At 37.3% G+C, this 26,163-nt stretch overlaps 1 protein-coding gene, 1 non-coding gene and 1 pseudogene across 6 annotated transcripts in view; 2 read left to right on the plus strand and 1 right to left on the minus strand.

Annotated features, from left to right (window-relative positions):
- N4BP2 (NEDD4 binding protein 2) overlaps nt 1–26,163 on the minus strand; it is an 81,147-nt gene that overhangs the window by 21,142 nt on the left and 33,842 nt on the right. For all 5 annotated transcript variants that reach the window (XM_066278935.1, XM_066278933.1, XM_066278932.1 and 2 more), the window contains 8 exons: nt 21,944–22,032; nt 18,904–18,980; nt 13,808–13,963; nt 9,550–11,912; nt 8,873–8,958; nt 8,008–8,053; nt 6,312–6,508; nt 3,001–3,119 (listed from right to left, as the gene is read on the minus strand). In XM_066278935.1, the coding sequence (XP_066135032.1) occupies nt 3,001–3,119; nt 6,312–6,508; nt 8,008–8,053; nt 8,873–8,958; nt 9,550–11,912; nt 13,808–13,963; nt 18,904–18,980; nt 21,944–22,032 (3,133 nt within the window). The remainder of the gene's footprint in view (nt 1–3,000; nt 3,120–6,311; nt 6,509–8,007; nt 8,054–8,872; nt 8,959–9,549; nt 11,913–13,807; nt 13,964–18,903; nt 18,981–21,943; nt 22,033–26,163) is intronic.
- Nucleotides 2,138–2,223, plus strand: LOC136307053 (small nucleolar RNA U3; annotated as a pseudogene).
- LOC136307294 (small Cajal body-specific RNA 20) lies at nt 25,707–25,837 on the plus strand. The gene has a single exon (XR_010725949.1). It is a non-coding gene; the product is annotated as a small Cajal body-specific RNA 20 (non-coding RNA).

Consider the following 26,163-nt stretch of genomic DNA (forward strand, 5'->3'; position numbering starts at 1 on the left):
ATATTAAAAAGATTTTTTTTAATTTTTTTTTTTTTTTTTTTTTTGCACTTTTCTGAAGCTGGAAACAAGTAGAGACAGTCAGACAGACTCCCGCATGCGCCCGACCGGGATCCACCCAGCACGCCCACCAGGGGGCGATGCTCTGCCCATCCTGGGCGTCGCCATGTTGCGACCCTCCTGGGTGTCGCCATGTTGCGACCAGAGCCACTCTAGCGCCTGGGGCAGAGGCCACAGAGCCATCCCCAGCGCCCGGGCCATCTTTGCTCCAATGGAGCCTTGGCTGCGGGAGGGGAAGAGAGAGACAGAGAGGAAGGCGCGGCGGAGGGGTGGAGAAGCAAATGGGCGCTTCTCCTATGTGCCCTGGCCAGGAATCGAACCCGGGTCCTCCGCACGCTAGGCCGACGCTCTACCGCTGAGCCAACCAGCCAGGGCCAAAGATTTTTTTTAATTTTAAAGTAAACAGCAAATGTTGACCAAAAAAAAAATATATGTATATTTGGAAATATAGTAAATACTAGTGCTATATTTAATATCAGTGGGTAAAGATGATCTACTCATCCAGTTAATCATTTGAAAAAACAAGATAAATCTCTACTTCATACCATACACATTAAAATGTTAAATAAATTAAGAATTTTTAACATTTAAAAATATTGAAGAAAATATTTTTATAATACTGGTGTAGAACAGACTTCCTAAAAAAAGACATAAAACTGCCTGACCAGGCGGTGGCGCAGTGGACAGAGTGTCAGACTGGGATGCAGAGGACCCAGGTTTGAGACCCCGAGGTCGTCAGCTTGAGCGCGAGCGAGCTCATATGGTTTGAGCAAAAAGCCCACCAGCTTGAACCCAAGGTTGCTGGCTCCAGCAAGGAGCTAGCTACTCGGTCTGCTGAAGGCCCACGGTCAAGACACATGAGAAAGCAATCAATGAACAACTAAGGTGTTGCAACGCGCAATGAAAAACTGATGATTGATGCTTCTCATCTCTCTCCGTTCCTATCTGTCTGTCCCTGTCTATCCCTCTATCTGACTCACTCTCTCTGTAAAAAATAAAATAAAAAAATAAATTAATTAATTAAAAAAAGACATAAAACTCAGAAACAATAAAGAGAAGGATTTTCTGATAAAACATTAGAATTAAAACATGTGTATAACCAAAGTGACTATACTGAATTAACAGGTATCATAACAGGAAAAAATAATTCTCTAATTAACAGACAAAAATTACTATACATAATAAAGAGTAGAGCAAAAGTAGGTTTACAGTTATTCATCTAAAAAATAATGCAATGATTTGCTGACCAGTGGTGGTACAGTAGATAGAGCATCAACCTGGGATGCTGAGGTCCCAGGTTCAAAACCCCTAGGTCACTGACTTGAGCGCAGGCTCACAAGCTTTTAAGCATGGGGTCACTGGCTTGAGTATGAAATCGTGGTTGCAGGCTTAAGCCCAAAGTTTGCTAGCTTGAGCGTAAGGTCGTGGCTTGAGCCAAAGGGTCACTGGCTCATCTTGAGCTTCCCAGTCAAGGCACATATGAAAAAGCAATCAATGAACAACTAAAGTGATGCAACTATGAGTTGATGCTTCTCATCTCTCTCCCTTCCTCTCTCTTTCTAGCTCTCAAAAATTTTTTTAATTAATAATGAGAATAAAATGTTTCGCATACTGACTTTTGCCCCACCCTCCCTGTATATAGCAAGCTCTTGAAAATCTACAAAGAAATACAACCAACCAAAGAAAAAGACAAAAAAGCAAGCAAGCAATTAATACAAAAAAAAATGAATAAAATTAAAATTACTCAACCTTACTAATAATCAGGGGAAAAAATCAAAATAAGAATGAAATATTTTTCCCATTATATTGGCAAAATTAATAAAGATTCGTATTATCCAGGGTGGGCTACACTATCAGTACATATAACAAATACAGAAAGTCTTTATCAAAGGAAATTTGGCATTGGCTATAAAAATTTTAAATGCGCACACCCTAAACCAGTAATTTCACTTTTAGGAAGTAGTCTGCAAGAACATTCACCCATTTATGTTGTTCAAGGATGCTCAGTGCAACATGATTTCCAGTTTTGCTTATAGTCAAAAAGTTCATAAATAAGAGCACGTTTAAATAAATTAATTTAAAGACTATACTTTCAGGGATCATTTCTATAGTTTGTTAAATAAATTAATTTAGTAAATCACTTTAAGAATAGTATAGAGCCCTGGCCGGTTGGCTCAGCGGTAGAGCATCGGCATGGCGTTCAGGAGACCCGGGTTCGATTCCCGACCAGGGCACATAGGAGAAGCGCCCATTTGCTTCTCCACCTCCCCTCCTCCTTCCTCTTTGTCTCTCTCTTCCCCTCCCGCAGCCAAGGCTCCACTGGAGCAAAGATGGCCCGGGCACTGGGGATGGCTCCTTGGCCTCTGCCCCAGGCACTAGAGTGGCTCTGCTCACGGCAGAGCGACAACCCGGAGGGGCAGAGCATCGCCCTCTGGTGGGCAGAGCGTCGCCCCTGGTGGGCGTGCTGGGTGGATCCCGGTCGGGCGCATGCGGGAGTCTGTCTGACTGTCTCTCCCCGTTTCCAGCTTCAGAAAAATACAAAAAAAAAAAAAAAAAAAAAAAAAAAAAAGAATAGTATAGAATACTTTGTAGACTTTACAAAGAAAAAAGCAGATCACTAAATATGATCAGGAAAAATAAATAACGGCAAAAGTACTACAAAACAGTATACAAAACACAACCTCTTTTTTGGTGAAGTATATATTTGTATGTAGGCGCATGTATGTACACACATTACTATGTATAATTGCTATACAAGAAAAAAATTGAGGAGGCATATAAACCAATTGCCAGAAATTGCTCACTTTCTATATGATGTACATTGTATTAAGTGGTTTCTAATATATATATATTTGTTATCAGAAAAATACCAGATTAAAATGTGTAACATATGCTTTCAATGAAATCACAGTAGAAATTAAAGATAATCCTTCTAGCACTCACTTGTGGTCCTTGAAAATGTCCACCAGAAAATTTTGGTTTATGGCTGGAAATATCTTAAAGAGCTGCTTCTCCTTTAGTTTAGTGGCACAATCTGTTTCAAACATGAGTGGCTCCCTTTTCTAAAACAAACAAACAAAAAAAAGAACAAAAAAGAAGTCTTCAAATGGAATTTATAATACTAATTATTCTGATCCAAAAGCACCGTTATTTTGTGGCAAAAAACTAATACTTTAAAAGCAATTACAGACTTTCTTCACTGATTAAAGGCTGAAATTAGTAATATAAGTATTTTTGCACTATTTATTTATATCCCATTTTTATAAAATACTTGAAGCTGCTCATATATATATATACACACAATCACACATACGCATGTATATGTGTATATAAATATATACATACATTCTCATATATACAACCAACACATTTAATCATATTATATAAAACAGGATGAAAATCTTTATATACATAAACAGGATATAAATAAAGGAAGAAGTCAAAGAGTAGAGAAAATACAGGTAAGAATACAGAATAAAGCTAGCAAGTAAAATTAGTATATAAATGCATGCCACAAAATCCTGTAAAATTGCTGAAAGTGGGCCACAAATTCATTTCTAAGCTTCTCAGTGGCCAAAGCAAAGGGGGAAACAAAGATTCTCAGTGTCCATAAAATAAAAACAAACCAGTTGCTCAGGAGAAGTACAGCTTTTTCTGGTACTGAGACCTGAGAGAAATGTCTCCCATGGGTCCTCATAAAAGGGACACTGTGTGATGCTGTGAACAACGTCCTCAAAAACATATTCTCCTCAATGGGCAGAAACTACAATGTACAAATAAGTTGCAAATTCAGGTTAACAGAAAAATCTTAAAATTCACAATTTTTAAAAGTTTCACAAACATATTTACTTCAAAATAACTATATGAGAATTGTTACTAATTGTTATTTTTTCACATTGTATCTGGGCCTGTTCAAATTGCCAAACCAAAAGAACTTTTACAAAATGTGCTATTTTAATCCTAACCTAGGATTACCGTAAACATTCTTAAGGTGATTTCTAACTCTAAAACAATTTGTTGACACTGCAATGTAAAACTCAATATTTTTTGGCCCTGGCCGGTTGGCTCAGCGGTAGAGCGTCGGCCTAGCGTGAGGAGGACCCGGGTTCGATTCCCGGCCGGGGCACATAGGAGAAGCGCCCATTTGCTTCTCCACCCCTCCGCCGCGCTTTCCTCTCTGTCTCTCTCTTCCCCTCCCGCAGCCAAGGCTCCATTGGAGCAAAGATGGCCCGGGCGCTGGGGATGGCTCTGTGGCCTCTGCCTCAGGCACTAGAGTGGCTCTGGTCGCAACATGGCGACGCCCAGGATGGGCAGAGCATCGCCCCCTGGGGGGCAGAGCACCGCCCCTGGTGGGCGTGCCGGGTGGATCCTGGTTGGGCGCATGCGGGAGTCTGTCTGTCTCTCCCTGTTTCCAGCTTCAGAAAAATGAAAAAGAAAAAAAAAAGAAAAAAAAAACCTCAATATTTTTGTTTGCTACAAAGGTCCTAATGTCTGAAAAATAACTTCCTATCAAAATTCTAAAAATAAGTTTGAAAATTCCTAAATATAAAAATTATGTAAGTCTAGGACAACCCTAGAATAGTTTTGAAGTCTAACCATATACATAGGCCATTTATAACAAATAACAATAAAAGAAGAACCACAGTAGGTAGCCATCTGACCAGTAAAAGAATAGACTGATAAAACTGACCACATCATAATAACAAGATAGAAATAGCCACCCCAAGAATTAAAAATATTTCATCTTTTAGTGAAAATATGCATTATAATTTGAATTCACTAAATATTCAGTGATCAGATTTATGACCAATCTACCAGGCCACAGCAAAGCTTCAAATTCAAAGAACTGAAAACTCATGACCTTAATCATCTTACAATTAATTATTCATACATTATGCCTAAAGTTTATTTTATATTCTTTGCTTAAAAAAATACAAAGTGTATTTCTCCTTTGGGGAAAAAAAAACGTGAGAACGCATCACGGAATTCTCTTCCTGGGATTCTATCTCAGGGAAGTTCTGGGACCAAAGGAATACCGCTTCTGTTGCCCAATCCATCTAAGACCAGGAAAAATAAAGTGCACTATTAAGTTGGGAAGTCAAAGATGTTCATTTGTTCACTATTATACTGAGAGATTAGAAGACAGGTTAGAACCATAAATATAAGTTTCAATAGTAGAAAATAGCATGTCAACAAAAAAATAAATGTAATGCCATTTGGGTATAAGTTCTAGGCTTCCCCTATTTTTTAAGAAAATCCATTTGTCTAATTTGTTTTATATATAAATTGAAGAGGATATTTGAAACAACACTGAATTTTAAGATCCAACTGAAGAGATTGTTTCTTGGATTGTATAAACATGCAAAGATGGGAATGCTAGCATATTTCACAAGATAACTAGAAAAAAATAAACAGACAAACAGAAAAATCCCATCATTCTTATGTCCTAATTCTATGTATTCCAACCAAAAATAAAGGTGCCCCTTTAGCAGCCAAATGAGTAAGAAAGAAAGTAAAAGGGTTTTTAAGATCACCACTAAGAATTATTTTCTTTTCCTTGAGAAATGGACAAAATAAACCTAAGGTCATTTCTCAAGATTTTTAAATCCTCGAATACCAATTTTCAGAATTCCAAAAAAGGCTAAAAGAACAAATGCAAAAAGAAAGCAAATTCACTTATGGCTTCACATAATTAGATATACTGAATACGGAACAAAAACAAGTACATATAAAGTTCAAAGTGAAATGAAGTTTCTTTTTGAACTTGTTTAATTGAAAAGTTAGATAAGGGTATTTAATTTTTAATTCAAACTGTTAAGTTTCTAAAACTTGAAAAAATTTTGTTTCAAAACAGACACTTCTTTAATAGCAAGACAGACATTCCTTATTGCTGATTTAGGAATAAAATTATATTAAAATGAAATATTTTTCATGTTTCTATAATTTAAAAATTACATAAATATTTTTAAAAGCTAAGAAATATGCAGTTCATTAACCTGAAAAATGAAATCTAAAACAGATTTAACATGGATTGGTTCATTGTTATAGAATATCAACTATAGTAATTTCCAAAAGGCATATCCTCCAGTTTTAAACTATGTTTAAAACATTTTTCAATTTAACAGTAACTTCAATCAAGTTAAACAGCGATTCCAGGCTAGGAAATATATAATTAAATGAAAATTACAAAGTAAACATATAATAATCAACTTAAGAGTCAGAAACAAAGGCTTAATATTTATACTAACTCATACCAAATCAAGTTTTTGCTGTATGGCAATTTCTTCTGACATTATTTCTCTGAGTGATACTTTTTTAGTTTGAGTATTCCAATGATCCAGTAGGGGTTGCATTTCAGATGCTGCTAAACTCTTCAGTAATTTTTTGCCTGTTTTCTGAGTTGATTTTTGTCCAGTATTATCAAGACCAATATGCCCAACCAGGGAAGGATCTACAAAAGCAGTATAAATAGTGTCAGACCCTCAACAAAAAACATACAAATTAAACACTGTTACATCTACCTCAAAGAGAACCAGCAACCATGGCTTTTTTTACTTCTAGCTTATGAATACAATGCAACTCTGAAGTTTCTAAATACATATTCATAAAAGTACAAGCAAGAAATGACAGTAAATTCAGGGATGTTTCAAATAAGCCATGTCTGGGTATCACTGCAAATCAACTGAATGCTTTACACTCTTTTTCAATCACTTCGACATAAAGAAAATAGTGACATATACAATGATAAACACAGGAAGTAGCAGACAACTCAAAGTGACCACCGAGAGCAGCTCTGGTCAGCTTTATCCAGCCACTCCAAGTATTGAAAAGATCAATATTTTCGCAAATCTGTAACCAACCCACTGGAGGCACCCAATAAATATTGAGCAAACAATATTCAAAGGAACTAACATTCTAAGAAGTTCACAATAATGTCTCAAATGGCAGCATTTCTAAGGAGAATCAACACATCCTGATACATTCCTTTGCTCTCCGAGCAGGTGAAAAACAGGAAATACTGTTATTCACACAATGCTTGGTACCCTTGCTGCACCTCAAGCCCTCAAACAGCTTTAGCTCTTGAAGCTACGACATGAGCACAGGTCTGAATAGACCACATCCTAAAAATCTTCAACCTGCAGTTCCAATGTGAAGGGGACAAAAGTACATAGAGGAACTCATACCAAAAGGAAGACCCTTACTATCAGGGCTGCTACCCAGCACTAATCACTGAGGACAATGCAATCAAGGAGAAGTTTTCTGGAATCAAATCATTTCAATTTAGCATATGTACCCAAAAAAAGCAAGCTGCCTTTTGTGCTCTAATAGAACATAAAGCAAAATTTTAAATAACCACGTAATATGTCAATGATACTCTCAATCGAATACTTTTATTGCTCTCAAACCAGACCAGTTTTCTTTCATTCACAGCAAAATCCTAACAGGAAACACAACCACATCTTACGTGTTCCACAGGACTCATGAAAGTTATATAGTATTACAGGGTCTTTTTTTCTTCGTTATAAAATAAAACAATTTTTAAAAAACTTTTATATGCAAATCTGCCTAACCAGGAGGTGGCATGGTGGATATAGTGTAGGGCTGGAATGCAGAAGACCCAGGTTCGAAACCCCAACGTCACTGGTTTGAGCAAAAGGTCACTGGCTCAGTTGTAGCCCTTCAGTCAAGGCAGACCTGAGAAAGCAATCAATGAACTAAAGTGCTGCAAAGAATTGATGCTTCTCATCTCTCTATCTCTTCCTGTCTGTTCATGTCTGTCCCTCTCTCTGCCTCTGTCTCTCTCACACTAAAAAAAAAAACATTTGTGTGCAAATCAAATTCTTTGGTGACATATGTTGTGGAAGTATGCTTCAAATGAGTTAAAATTCATATACACACACATTTCAATGTCAAGACAGGGCCGTTAGAAGTAAAAAATAAGCGCTCTACCTCGCAGAAGCTTGCCACAGGACACCTCTTCTTGTCTTTGTCGCTCCTAAACACAAATACAGAATAGGGGATTGGCAAAGGAGAGTACTTAGATAATAATGTTATACTATTTTTCTCTAGAAATCATCTCTCCTTGTAAAATTATCAATCGTTCTTGCTAAAATCTAAGTAGAACTATAAAATTAGGAAATAAAATTATAATGAATGACTACTATATATTTTTTCCACTTATTGAGTTCTCATGCTGTATTTTATTAATGTTTTTAAAATTTAACCAGCCAGTACTGCAAGTCTTTAATTTAGGGAGTAAAAACTATGAGTTTGTCCCTTGAATAATAATCAATATATAGAGCTTATCATTAATATATCATTTAGCCAGTCTAGAAATAAACTAAAATACTGGAAATAGGTTAAAATCAGTAATTTGCTGTAAAAGTTCATTCTTTCTCAAAGTCAAAATTCAACAGAATTCTTTCATGAAACAGATTTTTATTGAAGAGCAAAGGTTACAAAATGGGTACAAAAGGAGCTTTTATAAAAAGAAGCCTACCGCCTGACCAGGCAGCGACGCAGTGAATAGAGATTCGGCCTGGAATGCTAAGACCCAGGTTCAAAACCACAAGGTCACCAGCTTGAGCGGGGCTCATTCTGCTTGAGTTCAGGCTCGCCAGCTTGAGCATGGGATCATAAACATGACCCCCATGGTCACTGGCTTGAGCTTTAGCCCCTCACCCCAGTCAAGGCACATATGAGAAAGTGATCAGTGAACAACTAAGGTGCTGCAACTATGAGCTGATGCTTTTCATCTCTCTCTCTCTCTCATGAATGAATGAATGAATGAATGAATGAAAAGAAGTCTACCAACCATTACAGATTCTTTCCATTTCTCATGAATCACTTTAGCCAGATTCAGATCTATATGAACCACACAATCTTCAACTGTTAAAGACCCTTGTAAGGGGAAAAAAGAAAAGAAACTGCAATCATTATCATAAATTTGCAGTAAATATACTCAACTACTTTATGCATCATAATAATAATTTGTACTAGTAATTACTAACCTATGTTTCTAATTCTCTTGGAATATTTTTGTTTGTGCAATGTCACTGTTTTTACACTCTTTGGCTGCTGCAATTATTCAATGCTCCATATATTTAAATTATTTATGTCCATTAGTCTAAATAAATTTATTCATTTCCTTTAGTCAACACTTTTCAGTGTGTTCTAAGAAATTAATCTTGCTTTAAATATATCTGAGTAGCAAAAAGGGTTCCAAGAGGTTCATTTGTATAAATAAGTACGCAGTAAATACCAGAGAAAACTTTCAGTATATGCATGGGATGAATACAAACTCCATATAAATACTATTTCTTTAAATTACATTATTTAAATTCTTTACAAACACAGTCAAAAATAAGGCAAACAACACATTACTTTTTACATTTCAGATAACATATAACTTTTAAATTGAAATAGAACTGTTCTCTATCTATATTCTATTCACATAAAGACACACAAATAGCTAATTTACTTTTTACTTACCTGAATCAATACCAACAGGTCCAAATAATTCACTAAGCTGAAAAGCCAGTTCAGGGGGTAATGCCAATTCCAGACAGTCTATAGTAAGAGATTTGGCCATCACTTGTGTGGGATTCAACATCTCGGTTTTATCTTCTTCACTAAATCCAGCTGGCAAAGCTCTCCCTGTTATTAGAATTCTTTCCATTTCCTGTTCATCTTCGTTCACAAATTCTTCAGTGCTTGGAAATTTCACATAGTTCTTTGGAAGATTTTCATGTTTCTTTATTTCACAAGAGTCAGTAAAATAAATTTCTTCATTTAATTCAAGATTTGAAGTGTTCGATACAGAGTTTAAAATATCAGACAAATTCAAAGAAGAATGCATACTGTCTCCAATTTCAGGGACTTCTAGATTCTTCCCCATTTCACTCACATCTTGAGTAGGGGTAGCCTTTAAAGTACCTGAAAAAGACTGACTAATGTTATATAAACCTGAGCATTCTGCCTGACTATCAGGAAGTACTTCATTAGTATTCTTCAGCTCTATAGTGGCAGTAGGAAACATACTTATTAATCTGGGTTTTTCAGCAGTTACAGCCCTTACTTCGGACTGCTCTAGGTTTCCCTTTTCTGAATCACAGGTAGACTGTACATTAGCAGCAGTGATACCAATGCCATGGCTAAATTTTGGCAGAGAAGAATTAGACTCCACTAAGGTTCCTCTTTGGCTAATAATTTCCTTCAAATTAAATCCCAGAGAAAATGGCCCAATTTCTGCTTCATCATATGAATTTTGGATGTTCTCAAATTCAGTATCCTCACATAATTTAGTTTCAGAATCCAACAAAAGGCTTGTGGCCCAAATAATATCTTTGTTACACCTCTCATATAAGTCTTTTAGGGCTTCTAATGAAAAGGATCCAAATAGTTTACAAAGAATATTAAGATTTTCAGATTCATCAGCACTGGTAAGCTCACTTTCTTCAACGAACGTGCTTTTATCATACATTACCCGATATGGTATTGTTTCTTGAACATCTAAGTTTGTGTTAATATGGAAAGCTTTTGGTTTAAATCCATCTAATCTTCCTGTTAATACTCTCACAGAATCTGAAACACTAATTTTATTCTTTTCTATTTTCCATAAAAGAGCAAAATCCTGTGGTTCAGTCTGGGTACATAAGCCTACTTCTACTTCAGGGACTTCTTTAGGAAATTCAACTGAAGTTTTCAGTCCTACTGCTCCAGGAATAGATGGAGCAGTACTGGTAAAAGAAAGAGACAATGTGTGTTGCCCATGAATCTTTTTACTTGGACAAGTCTTACGCTCACAGGTCATTTCACTGGATAGCACTTCAGAACTTCTTAGAATAGAGCTACCCAATGTTTTTAGTTCTTCAGGGCTTGTGCCCCAACGGGCCTCATGTGCTGTGTATAAGGATATTTCATTCATAATATCATTAGTTCCAAATTCTAGGTTGGGTTTATTTAAACCAGCCTTTGGCATTCGTGACCTGTGCTCTCTCTGAGCTAAAGAATCAGATGAAGGCCAGTCACCCCCACTGCTGAATGAGTTTTTTTCAGTATTTTTGTAAGTGTCATTGTTAGAGCTACTGAAAGCTTCTGAAGCATCATCATACTGTGATTTCTTGTCATCCTCTACACTTTCATGTGGAGATTCTGGTTGCTGGGTATGATCTATATTCGCAGAAAAACTATTATCTAATACTTTGTGTGATGGAGGGCGATTATACTTTTTGTCACTTTGTATAGATGAAGCTTTTTCAATTCTTCGGTTCCTTTTTGGCCTCTGACCAATAGGTTTTTCAACTGGCCAATCACCAACAAAGTTTGACAGTTCATGTTTCGGGGACTTTTCCAACGCTGATCTGCTTTTTTGTTTTCCAAAGGCTTTTTTCTTTACTGTTGCTCCTTCTTCCAGTATTTCACCAGGTGAAGGGCTTTCATTCTGAAGCGACACAGTATTTGAAAAATCACAGTCTTGATTATTTTCACCATAGCGAATATTTGGTGACACTCTCTCTACAAAACTATCTGCACTGGTTTTACTATATTCTTTTTCAGATGCCACTTCTGCTTGCTCTTCTTTTTCACTTTTGTCTGTTACTTGTACTTTGCTTTCAGAATCAGAAAAATACATGTCTGCCTGAGTGAAAGCACTCTGATTGTTAAGATTCATACTACTTATTTCTTTTCTTCCTTTGTTTATATCTGCATTAGGGAGACATGTAACATTCTCAGGTAACATGGTTTCTTTGGTCACTTCAAGTTTCTTTTCTTCAATTAACTCTATGTGCTTCAAAGATGAGGACAAAACATTTTCTTCTTTTTCAGAGGTATTATCTTCATTGTCTCTCGGGCTGTAAGATTTTTTTTAAGTATTATAAGAAAGTCTCTTAATATTACCATTAATATTGATTTAAATTAAGCATTTAACTGAAAGACAGGACACTTAACATTTATTTACTGTAAAAATTCTAGAAATAGCCTGACCAGCTGGTGGCGCAGTGGATAGAGTGTCGGACTGGGATGCGGAGGACCCAGGTTCAAACCCCAAGGTCGCCAGCTTGAGCGCGGGCTCAACTGGTTTGAGCAAAGCTCACCAGCTTGGACCCAAGGTCGCTGGCTCGAGCAAGGGGTTACTCGGTCTGTTGTAGCCCCATGGTCAAGGCACATATAAGAAAGCAATCAATGAACAACTAAGGTGTCACAACGAATAACTAATGATTGATGCTTCTCATCTCTCTCCGTTCCTGTCTGTCTGTCCCTATTTATCCCACTCTCTGTCTCTGTAAAAAATAAATAAATAAATAAATAAATAAATAAATTCTAGAAATACACTACATTAAAATTACAAAAGTTAATTTTGGTCTTTCTATAATACATTGTGAACACACATTTCTTTGTTTTAACACCAAAACCTAGCAAAATGCTTGGCATGCATGAAGCACTAAAACTTCTTTTAAATTAAATAATAAACGTGATTTTCAGTTAAGGTATTTATGAATAAATATTAAAGTTAAGTTTCTAAAATTTTTCCCAGAAGAGGACACCATCACCATAGATTCTTTCCACCCGATTTAAACTTAACCTATAAATCTAGGTCTACCTCTCCATCGCCTATTTTGCTACAGAAGAGTTTAAGCTTCATCTACAAAGTTACATTCAACTAACTTGACTTGCACAATTAAAAGAAATGAGAGAGAAAAGAGCTCTCATTTAAAATATTCCTTGTTAAATTTTTTACAATAATCCTTAATGTTAATTTCAAACTCAGAGCACATTTGCCTAATCATTACTTCAAATTCAGTGCTTTTTCCTTATTCAATTTGTCGACTCATCTTCCTTCTATCCTTTCTTTATTCCAGGAGCTCTCTAAGTCCCACCTTTCCCATAAAGTCTTCTTATTGTAATGACAACTAGCATTGAGTTTTCCATATGCCAGATGCTATTCTAAGTCTTTCTCAAGTGTTAGTTCATAATCCTGACGAGACCCTATGAGCTAAGTGCTGTTTTTGCTATTTTAGAAATGAAGAGTTGAAACAGAGAGATTTTATAGGTACATATTATAAAATTTTGGGATTTGAAGCCAGGAAATAAGGCTCAAGAATCCATGTTCTTCACCACTATAAAACACCATTCTTCAATGAAAGGGAATTTATGAATTGCTCTTCCCAACTCCCAAACCTTTTTCGTAAACCTCTTCATCCCTTACCATCATAACGAGACCTCTATATATGTTTAAGGTTCTTCTTTACTCATTTATTACTCTATCATGTACATATCCTAAAAGTTTAACAGAATCAGTACTATCCTGGATTACAAACTTTAAAAAGGCTATGTAAAATTATGCCATCTAAAATTAATTTTCATGATACTAACTTGAAAGACTATTTTTAATATCATCCAAGGAAATTAAGTGATGTAATTATATACAATTTACAATGAGATGACAAGGTAATAAATAAAGACTAGAATTGCAGGAAGTTACATAATGAAGACAGGAATATTCACACTGTAAACATGGGCCCACAAACCCTGACAATAGTGAAAAAATTCATGTCATGACTCAAATAAACTTTTACATTTCCTGTTAATCATATATATCCTGCTTCAGGTAGGACTATAAATAAGCCCTACAATTTATCTGGCAGTGATTTCACAAGCTCCAAAATTATACTTTTAAAACATATTAAAAAAAAAAAAAACTTATGTTTTAAATTGAAAATATGAACATAAGGACTTTTTAACCTACCTAGAATTTTGGTCCTCAAAAGAATATGCACATAACTCAATACGTTCAATTTTTTCTGGCACTGAAGAACTCATGATTATTGGCACTGAAACAAAACGTTGATAGTGTTCCAACATTCTTGCTATTTTTTCTTTGCTTACCCCATGAATATTACGCCTAAAAATTCCAGGGGAAAAAAGGGTAGAGGAATATTAGTGATGGAACTTTTTTAAAAATCAGAGCATATAATGTCATGAAAAACAATAATATATAAATAATACATAAAAATAACAAAGCTGATTTATTCTAACAATATATACTATTTTAACCTAATTTTCATTTTATTCAGGATGTCTTAAATTATTTTTTTCTTTATCAACCCATATAATCTTTTCCAAACTTCCTTAATCAACTTGGAAAAATAAGCAGATCCTAATAACTTTACAAGAAGTTATTCTCAAGCTTTGCTTAAAAATATCTCATAAGAATATGACCATCAGCCTGGCCAGTGCGGTGTAGTAGACAGTGGGTTCACTTGGGATGCATAAGTCCCAGGTTCTAAACCCCAAGGTTGCTGGCTTGAGTGCGGGCTCATACAGCTTGAGCAAGGATTCACCAACTTTAGCATGGGGTTGCCAGCTTAAGCATGGGATCATAAACATGATCCCATTGTCACTGGCTTGAGCCCAAAAGTCGCTGACTTAAGCAAATGAATGGTCACTGATTCAGCTGGAGCCCCTGGTCAAGGCATGTCTGAGAAATAATCAATGAAAAGCTAAAGTGACGTATATACAACTACGAGCTGACGCTTCTCATCTCTCTCCCTTCCCCTTTCTCCCTCTCCCCCCCCCAAAAAAAATTACCATCATTTCAAAGCTTTAATAGCACTCAATAGTGAAATAGTAAATAAGAAAAAAATCCTAGGCTAGATGTCCCAAAGAACCCTCCTATTGCAATAAAACTGAAATTAAAGCAGATATACATTTAAATACATTTTTAATTTCAAACAAAGAAAAAACAATTCTAATACTTAAAGTCTCTAGATATCCAAATATAATGTCTGTCCAAATACATAGTTGTGATTTAACTCATGAGGGCTATTTCTGTGTGTTTTTGTTTATGAGCTTATTATTTAGTGGAACCTAACATGGGGATTTTGGGGGCCTTAAACTGGGGTTGCTTTCATTTACACAGCATCTGAATTTGTATCTTCTAGGACAGTATGCTTTAGTCCCTCAAGGGTCCTATATGACTTAAAGAAAACATCTCAGTTGCGACTCTTATCTAAGGTTGAATGTCTGGATCCCAAGGCTAATATTAGCATCTGCTACATGGGCAAATCTGGCTTTCATATTTACCTACCTCGATCTTGTCTGGTTTCAGATCACAGAGAAGCAAAGAGACAGAAAATATGAAAGAAAGGTTAAGAGACATAGACACAGAGGACAGAACAAAAAGGTCTACTATATGTCTAATCCAAGTCCCAGGAAGAGAAAAAAGAGTGCATGGGACAGAACTGATTTAAAGAAAAATGGCTGAGAATTTTGCAGAACTGATGAAAGAAATCAAGTCCATGATCTAAGAAGCCCAATAAATCCCAAACAAGATAAATAATAAGAAATCCACAACCAGAAACACAGTACTGAAATTGTCATTCATCAAAGATAAAGAGATGATATTAAAAGTGACCAGAAATTAAAAAACAAACAATAAAAGCCATCTACAAAGAAACCCACTATTAGAATTTACAGCTGACTTCACAACAAAAATGGAAGTCAGAAGAGCATTAAGTGTTATCAATAACAGAAACTGTAAATCTAGAATATATACACCCAGAAAAAGTATTTTAAAAGAATGAGGATAATAAAAAGATTTTCATATTAAAAAAAAAAAAGTTTGACATGAAGCAGGTCTACACTGTAAAGAAAATCCTAAAAGATAAATGTCAGACAGAAGGAAATTTCCAGATGAAAGATCGATAATGAAAGCAAATATAGACAACAAAGTGATAAGTGATAACTATATGAGTGAAAACAAACAGTATCTGTACATTCTGAACAATCAAAGCATGTAAGCTAGAACAGTGTTAAGTGTCAGAGTTAAAATGTTTTAACAGTCCTTTGTGTTTGTGAGGAGTAAGGCTAAGAAAATGGTTTAATTTTAATTTTAAAGTTTAAAATAAAATTAAAATAAAATTTTTAATGTAACCACCAGAAAAATAAAAATAATACATATAATTTCCAAATTAGCACAGAAGGAAAAATGAGTAAGAAATTTTTCATTCAATCAAAACAATCCAAACTCAAGCATGACAGGAGAAAAAATTTAAATATATAATTTCCTTTTTAACAGGAGAAAAATCAATCACAAAAAAGATGATATAAATAGAAAGCACAGAGTGAGACAATAAAAAAACCAATTACATATATGAATAACCAAAAAACCCATAAAAGAACTAAGCTTAATCAACTAAAAGCTAAAGATGAATAAAGTGGATTTATTAAAATCCAGCCAAACCGGTTACAAAAAATACACCTAAACATAAAGGTACGAAAAGGTGGAAAATAAAAGTATGGAAAAAGAACAAACACTAACTAAAAGAAGGCTAGTATAGTTCTATTAGTACTAGACAAATTAGACTTGGTAACAAAAATTAATATTAAGAATAAGAGACAATCACTAATCAAGAATAAAATGTTCAATTAATTACAGTGATATAAAAATCTTAAGTTTCTATGCACTTCAAAATATATCTTCAGAATATACAAAGTGAAAATAGAATTATAAGGAGAAATTGACATATTTGATACAATACATGGAGATTTCAACACACCTCTCTTAGTAGATTTCCTCACCCCTCTCTTAAACATTAATACATCAGGCAAATTTTTTTTTCTAAATAAAGCTATAGAACATGTGAACAACAGAATAAGCAGGATTTAATAAGATATTATTAGCACACTATAACCAGTACACATACTTATCAAGCAAACATGAAACATTTATTAAAAAACTGACAATAAACTAGCCCATAAAACACATCTTTAAAAATATCAGGTAACAAACTGCATAATGTTACCTACTGCAGTTAAGTTGAAAACCAGTATTTTCATAAGATAAATTTTAAAAAACCAACTGTTCAGAAATTTAAAGACATAATGCTAAATAACCCAAGGGTTAAAGAATAAAATTAATCATAATGTGAATTAGAAAATAAATAATAAAAAGTATTATATGTCAAAATTCTGGAAGCAGCTAACATTAGCACCCTGTGAAATTTATACCATCAAATTATATTAAAAAATGACCTATCCCTGGCCGTTTGGCTCAGTGGTAGAGCGTCGGCCTGGAGTGCAGGAGTCCCGGGTTCGAATCCCGGCCAGGGCATACAGGAGAAGCGCCCCATCTGCTTCTCCACCCCTCCCCCCTCCACCCCTCCCCTTCTCCTTCTTCTCTGTCTCTCTCTTCCCCTCCCACAGCCAAGGCTCCATTGAGGCAAAGTTTGCCCAGGCGCTGAGGATGGCTCTGTAGCCTCTGCCTCAGGCACTAGAATGGCTCTGATTGCGGCAGAGCATCGCCCCCTGGTGGGCAAGCCGGGTGGATCCCGGTCGGGCGCATGTGGGAGTCTGTCTGACTGCCTCCCCGTTTCTGGCTTCGGAAAAATACAAATAAATAAATAAATAAATAAATAAATAAAAATAAAAAATGACCTAAACTTTCAGATAAAGATTTTTTAAAATAAAGAACACATAAAGAAAAATAGATATTTTTTAAAGTAAAGAAAGTAGAATAAAAGTCAAAAATGAATTAAATATAAAACAAACTTAGAAAGATCAAGCAAGCAAGCAGAGTTATTTGAAAATGCTAATAAAAAAATCTGATTTCTGGTGAGAATAATCAAGAAAAAAGATTAAGATACACATAAACATATTAGGATGAAAAGGGAAACTTAAGTATAGATGCAGCAGAGATACAAATGATAAGAGAACACTATAACTGTTTTAATAAAGTCAATAAATTTGAAAAACTTTGGTGTAATGAAAAAATTTCAACTGAACCTTACCAGGAAGAAAACATCAGATCCAGTTTCTAAGTAAATTCTATCAAACACTCAACTTACATAAACTCATAAGAGAAAAAGAAGAAATACTTCACAACTAATTTTATGAACCTAAAACCATGATACCAAAGCCAAGGAAGAAAAAACTGGAGGCCAATCTCATTCACTTATATAGCTAATGTATCAAAAGAATAAAAAGAAATAAAGTGCTGATACATGCTACTAGATGAACCTTGAAACATTATGCTAAGGGAAAGATGCCAGATGCAAAAGGCCACCGATTATATGATTCCATTTATATGCAAAGTCCAGAACAGGCAAATCCACAGAGAAAGAAGCAGACTAGTGGTCGCCAAGGGTAGGGGGAAACTGGGAGTGACTGAGCAGATATGGGGTTTCTTTTTGAAGTAACAGTTGCACAACATTGTGAATACACAAAAATTTGGCTGTCCTTTAGTTACTATCAAAATTAATTAAAATTATCAAGAAGAAAATAGCCTGACCAAAATTAAGTTATGGCTATCTAAGAAAATAAAGAACACAAAGAAAAAAACATCATATGTTCACGTCCTGAGTAACATTTTTATTCAGGTCAAACAATCAAATAAAGAAGAGAGAGGGTGACATATCTGACAACTGAACAGCTGGACATTTGCTACCTGTGCCATCTATGTCTCCTCACTTCCTTCCAGTATTCTAAGTCAGCAGGCAGCTATAATAATTTGTTCCTACCAGTAGCACATGGTTCAAGTATGCCAAATCCCAGAGTCTGTTCTAGTTTCAGGTACTGACATTCTATTATTAGTAAGTAATAAAGTATTGACTATATAAAGACAACTGGAATTTTTCTGTTAAATAATTTTAGAAACAAAAAGATACAAACTCTTCATAAACTAAAGAAAAAGCCTATATGCAATACAAAATTTATCAGTTTTTAAATGGCAAAACTTCAGTCTAATCCATTTTGTTTCACTCATTATTTATACGGGGGGGAAAAAATCTAGATAGATTTTCTATCACTGTCATGAAATTGAAAATGTCAGTCTCCAAGTTTTACCTTGCAAGTTCCTTTGGTTTGAACTTCCACCATGTGTCTGGTTCCCGAAAAAGAACTTTATATTTATGTTTTTGAGACTACAAATAAAAGAGATAAAATCATTTAAAAATAATTACTTCTATAAAATCAAATTCAATGTATTCAAATTCATAGCATATTAAAGCTGAAAGAACCTAAATGATTATCTAATCTAGATGAATGTGTTAAATTGGTAAAATGCACAATCTCTTTGGCCCAGCAATTAACGTCCAGCAATTTATGCTACTGATTTATGTAAGAGTGCAAAGACAGATATACACCAGGATATCCAGTTCACTATTATCTGTAACAGCAAAAAAGAGCAAACACATCAGTAGCTTATGGAACTAGTTAAATATATAAATAAATATACAACCAGACAATGAAAATACCATACAGTAATTTTTTTAAAATTCCATACGTATAAATAAGAAAAGGTCCTTACCTAAATGTTAAGAAAGTAAGATACAGAATTTGCAGTTGGATAAAAGAGGTTTATTCACACATTTGTACATGTATAGTAAACTTCTGGAAAGATTCTCAAAAATACTATACTATTAAAATCATTTACCTCAAAGGAGTAAGATTGTAAGCATGTTTTAAATATTTATCATATACATGCATGACTTCTACAATTTGAAAACTATTTAAAATAGTATCTCGGCCCTGGCTGGTTGGCTCAGCGGTAGAGCGTCAGCGTGGCATGCAGGAGTCTCGGGTTCAATTCCCGGCCAGGGCACACAGGAGAAGCGCCCATCTGCTTCTCCACCCCTCCCCCTCTCCTTCCTCTCTGTCTCTCTCTTCCCCTCCCATAGCCAAGGCTCCACTGGAGCAAAAGTTGGCCCGGGTACTGAGGATGGTTCCATGGCCTCGGCCTCAGGCGCTAGAATGGTTCTGGTTGTAACAGAGCAACGCCCCAGGTGGGCAGAGCATCACCCCCTGGTGGGCGTGCCGGGTGGATACCAGTCAGGTGCATGCAGGAGTCTGTCTGACTGCCTCCCCGTTTCCAGCTTTGGAAAAATACAAAAAAATAAAATAAAATAAAATAGTATCTCATCCTGTTTTTCAAAACTCTGATATGGCTATAATCCAAAATATCAAGCTCTACAGTTGTGCACTAATTAAATTAATCTCCTCTTTCTGAAGCATCATTTTCTTCTTGAGTCAATCCCATCGCAGTTATTTCTCACATCTAACTCTTTTTTTTTTTTTACATAGGCAGAGATAGACAGGGACAGACAGATAGGAATGGAGAGAGAGATGAGAAGCATCAATCTTTAGTTTTTCGTTGCGCATTGCGACTTCTTAGTTGTTCATTGACTGCCTTCCCATATGTGCCTTGACCGTGGGCCTTCAGCAGACCGAGTAACCCCTTGCTGGGGCCAGCGACCTTGGGTCCAAGCTGGTGAGCTTTTTTTTTTTTTTCACTCAAGCCAGATGAGCCCACGCTCAAGCTGGTGACCTCGGGGTCTCGAACCTGGGTCCTTCCGCATCCCAGTCTGGTGCTCTATCCACTGCGCCATCACCTGGTCAGGCTCACATCTAACTCTTAACCACACTTCCCCTGCCAGCTACAGCTACCTCACACTGCCCTGCTCCCCTCAAAACTCATAGGTAGAAACCCATATCTCAGCATGTGACTGTTTTAGGAGGTAGGGCCTTTAGGGAGATAATTAAATAATTTGTTGGAACAACAAATTGATGTTTTTTTTCCCCTCTCTCTCTAAAATCAATAAGTATTTTTTAATTGTAATAATAAAAAATAAATAAATTTATGTTGTTTAAACCACCCAGTCAGTGGTATTTTGTTATGGCACCTGGGCAGTCTAATACATCTTCCATGTCATTCATGGAAGCAAGGGGTCACTCACTCTGTTACAGTTCCCCCCATCAAGGCATATATGAAAAAGCAGTCAATGAAGAACTAAGGTGCCGCAACAAAGAACTGATGCTTCTTATCTCTCTCCTTGTCTTTCCCTATCTGTCCCCCCCTCTCTCTGTCTCTATCACACACACACACACAAAAAGAAATATGGCCCTGGCCAGTGGCTCAGTGAATAGAGCATCTGCCTGGTATATGGATGTCCCAGATTTGATTCCCAGTCAGGGCACACTTGAGAAGCAACCATCTGCTTCCCACCCTCTCCCTCTCCCCATTTTCTCCCTCTTCTCCTCCTACAACCAGTGGCTCAACTAGTTTGAGTATGGCCCCAGACTCTGAGCATAGCTCTGTTGGAGCACACCAGCCTCAGTCACTAAAAATAGCTCGATACCCGAACATCATCTCTAGATGGGGTTGCCAGGCGTATCCCAGGTTGGGGCACATGTGGGTGTCAGCCTATCTCCACTCCCCTCACCTAAAAAAACAAAACCACACACACACACACATATACATGCACAACAGAGATTACTATGTGGCCTATAAAACCTAAAATATCTACTGCCTGGCATTTTGCAGAAAAAACTTTAGCCAAACCATAGCTTATTGATAAAAACAGTTTACTTAATTCTAGGACAGAAGTAACCCATGGTGCCATGAAAGCAGAAAGACTACCAATTCAGCTTTGTAGTAAGTGAATGAATAACTTCCTGAAAAAAGTGGTATCAAAGCTGGGCAAAAAAGGATTCTGGCAAATCTGGAGAACTGAAAATAGTGGAATTTACAGAATTCTAAGTTTCTCAGAAAAGCAAACTTTCAAAAGCAATCTGGGAAATAACAAAGGACTACCAAATTTTGGTTTTGCCAAATAACAGCACACACATACAGACAATCATACAGAAACATAAATTTGTAATATCACTATTTTTTCAAAAGACCTCAAAAAAATAAAAATAGACAATCTTAGAATTTAACAATTGAATCACAAACTTGAGAATTAAAAGAACTATTCCTGGTTTTATCATTTTGCTTAAGACCAGAGAAAGTTCAGTTGCAGTCCAAGGACTGAGATTCAGTTATGTAATTAACACCCCCAAAATTTTCAAACCCACTATTATATACATGATAATATATGGTACAAACCAAAGCAACATATGGCTTCATTTCCCATGCCTGTAGGTTTGTATTATCTATTATTATAGGAGATACCTTCTTTTCAAATGCTTCTTTTGCTGAAAAACAAATACACAGAAAATCATTTTTAATAACAATATTAAGTATAACTTTGATATTTTAAAAACCTGATCTTGTTTTCATAATTTGCAAATCATAGATATATACTAATTTTACTCAGAACCCTATTTCTAAATATCATTTCTGAATATACAAAAAAGTACAGGTAAACACTGAATAATAATGTTGAATAATAAACACAAGTTATAATCAGAGAAAATTATTAAATAAAAACTATATGGCCCTGACCAACTGGCTCAGCGGTAAAGCGTCAGCCTGGCGTGCGGGGGACCCAGGTTCGATTCCCGGCCAGGGCACATAGGAGAAGTGCCCATTTGCTTCTCCACCCTCCCCCCCTCCTTCCTCTCTGTCTCTCTCTTCCCCTCCCGCAGCTAAGGCTCCATTGGAGCAAAGACGGCCTGGGCACTGGGGATGGCTCCTTGGCCTCTGCCCCAGGCGCTAGAGTGGCTCTGGTCGAGGCAAAGCGATGCCCCGGAGAGGCAAAGCATCGCCCCCTGGTGGGCAGAGCGTCGCCCCTGGTGGGCGTGCCGGGTGGATCCCGGTCGGGCGCATGCGGGAGTCTGTCTGACTGTCTCTCCCCGTTTCCAGCTTCAGAAAAATACAAAAACAAACAAACAAAAAAAATATATGATCTAAATTTTAAGTGTGATATTTATTATCAGCATAGATGAAAGAAAAGCTATCATTAAAAATATCATGCTGAAAACAGCATGGTATCCTAGATAAGTTTCTCAAACAGAAAAGCACTTCTATAGAAAAACTAAAATCCAAATAAAGTCTGGATATTATTTAATAGTAATGTACCTATGATATGATGTATATATAATAAAAAGTAGGTATTTAGTCTTCATCCTATTTCTGTCACAGAGCTCCTAAAACCCTCAGAATTTCACAGGTGGTGAGAGCTCAAATGTTTCTTATGTTACACTAATGAACTGATGTTTTGGAATGCACCTAGGATGGGGCTGGTTTTCAGTGGAGCGAACCTGTTAATTATAAAGTTTAAACTTCTAGTCTCACTCCAAGACCTTGGTGTTGGAGAGAGGGGATCAAGATTGAGTTCAACCAACTGTGGCCAATGATTTAGTCAATCACGCCTCTATGATGAAGCCTCCATAAAAACTCAAGAGGGCTGAGTTCGTAGAACTTCCAAGTTGGTGAACACATGATGGTGCTGGGACAGCGGTGAGCCTGGATCCAAGGGCACAGACACACCATGCCTTTTCCCCATACCTTGCCCGGTCAATCTCTTCCATCTGGCTACTCTTGAGTAATATTCTTTCACAATGAATTAGTAATGTTGTGAGAGAACAGGTTTTCCTGAGTTTTGTGAGACATTCGAACAAATTAATCAAGCCCAAGGAGGGGGTCATTGGAACCTCCAATTTGAAGCCCATAGGTTAGAAGCACAGGTAATAACCTGGGCGTGTGACTGGCATTTCAAGTGAAGGGAGGTCTTGTAGGACTGAGGCCTTCACATGTGAAACTTAATTCTATCTCCAGGCAAATAATGTCAGAATTGAGGTGAATTCTCAGACTCCCTGGTGTGTCCAAGAATTGCTTATTGATGTGGGGAAGTACACACACACACACACACACACACACACACACACACGCATGCATGCATTAGAACTAGGTCCAGGAACTCTTTTCAGTACCCCTGTTACTTTCTTGACAAACGTACCACGGTTATATAAGATGTTAATATTAGGGAGAAGCAGTTGAGTGCTATACAGGAATTCTACATTGCCTTTACAACCCCACCATAAATCTAAAATTATTCCAAAACAAAAAAATATAAACAAACACCAAAAATACCTAAGATGTAATGCTTTGAAAATAAACATTACATCCTGTTATGTAAAAGCTTTTCTTATAAAATTACCTTTTTCCCAAGAAATTACACCATTCAAGAAATTCATAATGACCCTGGCCAGCTAGCTCAGTGGTAGAGCGACAGCCCGATGTGTGGGAAGTTCCAGGTTCAATTCCCGGCCAGGGCACACAGGGGAAGCGTCCATCTGCTTCTCCACACTTCCCGCTCTCTTTTCTCTCTAGCTCTCTCTTCCACTCCAGCAGCCAAGACTCCACTGGAGCAAAATTGGCCCAGGCACTAAGGATGGCTCCATGGCCTCCACCCCATGTGCTAGAATGGCTCCAGCCGCAGCAGAGCAATGCCCCAGATAGGCAGAGCATCGCCCCCTGGTGGGCATGCCGGGTGGATCCCGGTCAGGTGAATGCGGGAGTCTGTCTCTCTGCCTCCCTGCTTCTCACTTCAAAAAAATACAAAAAAAGAAATTAATAATATATAAGCCTTACAAGGAAATTAATAGGAAGTTTTAAAAGTTCTTTATATTCCTGCAACTCAATAATAAAAAAAACAGTCTAATTTTAATATGGCAAAAAGACTTGGGACAGCTCTTCAAAGCAGATAAGTGGTCAACAAGAACAGAAAAAGTTTTTCCACATCATTAGCCAACAGGGAAATGCAAATCAAAGCCACAATAAGATACCACTCACAGCCACCAAAATAGCTATAATCAAAAAGACAAATGATAATAAGTGTCGGTGATGATGTGGGGAACTTGGAACCCTCACAAACTACTAGTAGAAATGTAAAATTTTTTTTTTGTATTTTTCTGAAGCTGGAAACGGGGATAGACAGACAGACTCCCGCATGCGCCCGACCGGGATCCACCTGGCACGCCCACCAGGGGGCGATGCTCTGCCCCTCTGGGGCATCGCTCTGTTGCGACCAGAGTCACTCTAGCGCCTGGGGCAGAGGCCAAGGAGCCATCCCCAGCGCCCGGGCCATCTTTGCTCCAATGGAGCCTCTGCTGCAGGAGGGGAAGAGAGAGACAGAGAGGAAGGAGAGGGGGAGGGGTGGAGAAGCAGATGGGCGCTTCTCCTGTGTGCCCTGGCCGGGAATCGAACCTGGGACTTCTGCACACCAGGCCGACACTCTACCACTGAGCCAACCGGCCAGGGCCAGTATTTTTATATTCTTAAGTTCTCACTTGAACACAGGGTGGGACAAAAGCTGGTTTACAGTTATTCATATGGAAAAGTAAGATAATAATTAATAATACAAGAATAACCTCTGGTATGACCAGGCGGTGGCACAGTGGATAGAGCGCTGGACTGGGACGCGAAGGACCCAGATTCAAAATTCCGAGGTCGCTGGCTTGAGCGCGAGCTCATGTGGTTCGAGCAAGGCTCACCAGCTTGAGCCCAAGGTCGCTGGCTTGAGCAAAGGGTCACTCGGTCAAACTGTAGTGCCCCCACCAAGGTACATATGAGAAAGCAATCAATGAACAACTAAGGTGCTGCAACGAAGAACTGATGCTTCTCATCTCTCTCCCTGCCTGCCTGTCTGTCCCTCTCTGTCTCTCAAAAAAAAAAGTATAATCACTGGCCTGATCGATGGCACAGTGAACAGAGCATCAACCTGGGACACTGAGGTTCCAGATTCAAAATGCTGAAGTCACCTCCTGGAGCATGGGCTCATCGGGCTTGAGCCCAAAGGTTGCTGGCTTGAAGCCCAAGTCACTGGGTTGAGCCCAAGGTCTCTGGCTCGGCTGGAACTCCCCCCTCCCAGTCAAGGCACATATGAGAAAGCAATCAATGAACAACTAAAGAAGCATCATCTCAGGGCCTCTCTTCCATGGGGCTGCAGGGGTTTCTTTTCTCCTCAGCCAGGGCTGGAGGCCAAGATCAGCCTTTGAGGATCATTGTCAGGGCTGCCATAAGCTGGGCAGTCCTGTTTTCCTACCTCAAATATTTGGGAGAAAAAAAAAAAGAAGCATCATCTCTCTCGCTTCCTGTCTGGCCCTGTCTGTCTCTCTGTCCCTCTCTTAAAAAAAAGATAAAAACTAAGCCAATCTAGGAAAGAGTGGTTGTTCAAGGTGCAAATTCCATTTTAGGAAACAAGAACCAGAACATACCAGACAACTATAACCATCCTGAGCTGTTGTGAGACCCAAGCAGAAAATGATTTACTTCTGACAAGATTCTCATTGACTAAATGAGACTTAAACATGACATGCAATGTTCTATGCATTTTACAAAAATTAAAGCATTTAATCCTAACAGTTTGAGATAAGAGTACA

This window comes from Saccopteryx bilineata, chromosome 5 (genome assembly GCF_036850765.1).
Source record: "Saccopteryx bilineata isolate mSacBil1 chromosome 5, mSacBil1_pri_phased_curated, whole genome shotgun sequence".
Taxonomy (NCBI): domain Eukaryota; kingdom Metazoa; phylum Chordata; class Mammalia; order Chiroptera; family Emballonuridae; genus Saccopteryx; species Saccopteryx bilineata.